The sequence below is a fragment of the Sinocyclocheilus rhinocerous genome, unplaced genomic scaffold (genome assembly GCF_001515625.1).
Source record: "Sinocyclocheilus rhinocerous isolate Xijiao unplaced genomic scaffold, SAMN03320098_v1.1 scaffold342, whole genome shotgun sequence".
NCBI classification, from domain to species: Eukaryota; Metazoa; Chordata; class Actinopteri; order Cypriniformes; family Cyprinidae; genus Sinocyclocheilus; species Sinocyclocheilus rhinocerous.
The window spans coordinates 205187-207717 of NW_015624546.1; the positions used below are offsets into that span (position 1 = coordinate 205187).

The 2531-nt window shown below is 29.9% G+C and overlaps 1 protein-coding gene across 4 annotated transcripts in view; it reads left to right on the forward strand.

Annotated features, from left to right (window-relative positions):
• Window positions 1-2531, forward strand: part of LOC107742125 (heme oxygenase 2-like) — an 11428-nt gene extending 8897 nt beyond the window's left edge. For all 4 annotated transcript variants that reach the window (XM_016555026.1, XM_016555018.1, XM_016555042.1 and 1 more), the window contains exons 6-7: window positions 1025-1154; window positions 2096-2531. In XM_016555026.1, the coding sequence (XP_016410512.1) occupies window positions 1025-1154; window positions 2096-2223 (258 nt within the window). In that variant the 3' untranslated portion in view covers window positions 2224-2531. The remainder of the gene's footprint in view (window positions 1-1024; window positions 1155-2095) is intronic.

Consider the following 2531-nt stretch of genomic DNA (forward strand, 5'->3'; position numbering starts at 1 on the left):
GTGGTTGACTCTTAACTTTTATAAAGAATATCTCTTTGGATTTGAGACTTTAGTCTTTGCAACTTTACAGATCTTCTTTATGCACCAAGAGCTTGTAACACTTCAAAGAGAAAGGAAAAATTGAAATCGCATCATATGACCCCTTTAAAATTTACCTACATTTTAAAATTATGATTTTTTTTACATTTCTGTTTAAAATATTAAAGTAATGTATTTTTATTTTTATTATTATTATATTACTTTTTTTTTTTTAATTTTATTTGCTAATGCAGAAAGGTAAATGCAATTTTAAAAAGTAATTACATTTAAAATGTACATTGTATTTAATTTAGTGTTACATTTAACTACATTTTAAAATGATAAATTATTGATTAACAATGATGATGATTATTTATTTTATTATTTTTTACATTTTTCTATTTTAAATAATACACTTGTCATTGAATACATTCTAAAAGGTGAACTTTTGTCAAATAATAAGGTGAAATTCGATTCTTTATGGTAAGACTGCTTTAAAGGATGATTATGATTGATTCAAGATCTGCTGTTTGCGACTCGGATCATTATATCAGGTTTTCCACTAACACTGAATGAATATGAAACCATTCATTATCCCTCTCTCGGTCATTACCTGGAGTCTCTCTATTAGACTGATCGGTTCGGCTGAGCCCGCTGTCACTGTGTTAATATCACTTCTCTCTCCAGTGAGCATGTAATTAAAGATGAGAGTCTCTCTGCTCTGTGGGGCTGGAGTTTCATTTGTCAGCAGATGGAGGCTTTGTCCTCGCAGCAGATTACAGATGAGCGCTGAAATTAAATGGACAAAAATGGGTCAAAACAGTGTCTCGCATTTTGCCAGCATCCTTTAACAAAGTGTCTGATTGTTTGCAGTGAGATGTAATTGAATGTGTTTATGTAACGCACATGACAACGAGCTTTTCATTAAATGCTTGTCATTTCCTCATTGCTCGCTCATTGTTTCCCGTCATCTGTTACCATAAACCTCCTTTTGTGTTGCCTGCAGATTTTTGGAGAACTAGAGAAGGTTGGAAAAAGCCTTCAGGACGATGTTTTGGATGCCGCTCCTGTTCATGGTGCTCATGGCGAGATGCAAGGAGACATCAGCCAGTGTCCGTATTATGCAGCCAAAATGGGTAAACATGACCAGATTATTTAATCCTACCTTAATTACACTTTAAACCAGAGGTTCACAAACTTTTTTGTCAGTATTTATTTATTTGTTTATTTATTTATTTATATTTCAGTTTATTTATTTATATTTCAGTTTATGAATTTAAATAATATTTGAAATTAAATAGACATATAAATATATATTAAATTATTTCTTGTTTAATATTATTATTTATAGTATTATTTATTTTTCATATTTTCACATTTTTATTGACAAGTTTAAAATAAACAACCTGTATTTAATTATTTTATTTATATATATATATATATATATTATTTTTATTTTTTTTAATTAATATTTTAATAATTTAATGGAACATTTGCATATTCATGATTCTCTGGCAATGGTTAATGGTCACATGACATACAAGTAAACCAATAAAATATTTAATCTTTTTTTAGTAAGTGTTTTATTTTTTTATTGGTTTTATTTAAAAAATGTTTAAATGAAATTATTATTAACATTACTATTATTAATTTTAATTATATATTAATTAACTCTAATTATATAATTACGACAGAAATGTATTACTGTTGTAAATTACAATTGTAATGCAAAATAAAAAAACAACTAATATTTGATAATCATAGTAATTTTAGGCTTTTATTTTGGTGGAAAATATCTATATGCTTAAGTACTTATTATATATTTTATAAATTTAAATTGCAGCCTTTGATTTTACAATTGATTTACAAAAGTTATATCACTATATGTTACCCTTTTATTTTGATTAATCATGGAGCCCTATTTATCCATTTTAATTTTACTTTCGAATTTAATAATTTTTAGTTTTTCATCAATTCACGAACCCCCTACAGTTCCCTTGTGAACCCGTTTGGGAAACTGTGCATTAACCTAAGAAATGAAACCGTTTATATATTAATGTAATTTTTTCTATTTCAGCTGCCAGCGGCGGATCATCTTACATCTGTCAGATGGCCATGAGCATGCTTAAAAATCCCTCCGGTCAAGTCATATTGGCTGCCTGGATCGCTGCTCTAGCAGGATTGGCTGCGTGGTACCTCATGTGAGCTCCTGTGGTCCAATGAGAGGAGAAAAGGGTCAGATAATAGTTGAGAACAAATGGTTTGTTCTGCTTTAAAGTTGTGAGGCATTCCAACGCATTTCCCTCTTAGTGCATTTGCCCCCTCATTCTTGGGTAAATGTGATTTATTCTTAATGTATGAACATAGACTGTTTAATCGCAGGATAGCATCGTTTATGCATAGTGTTTTATTGTGGCAGGTGTTACTATTGCACCTGTCAGTGTTGATGAAGTTAAAGGAACAGATCACCCAAAAATTAAACTTCATCCTAAGGCCATCCAAGAGGTTGATTG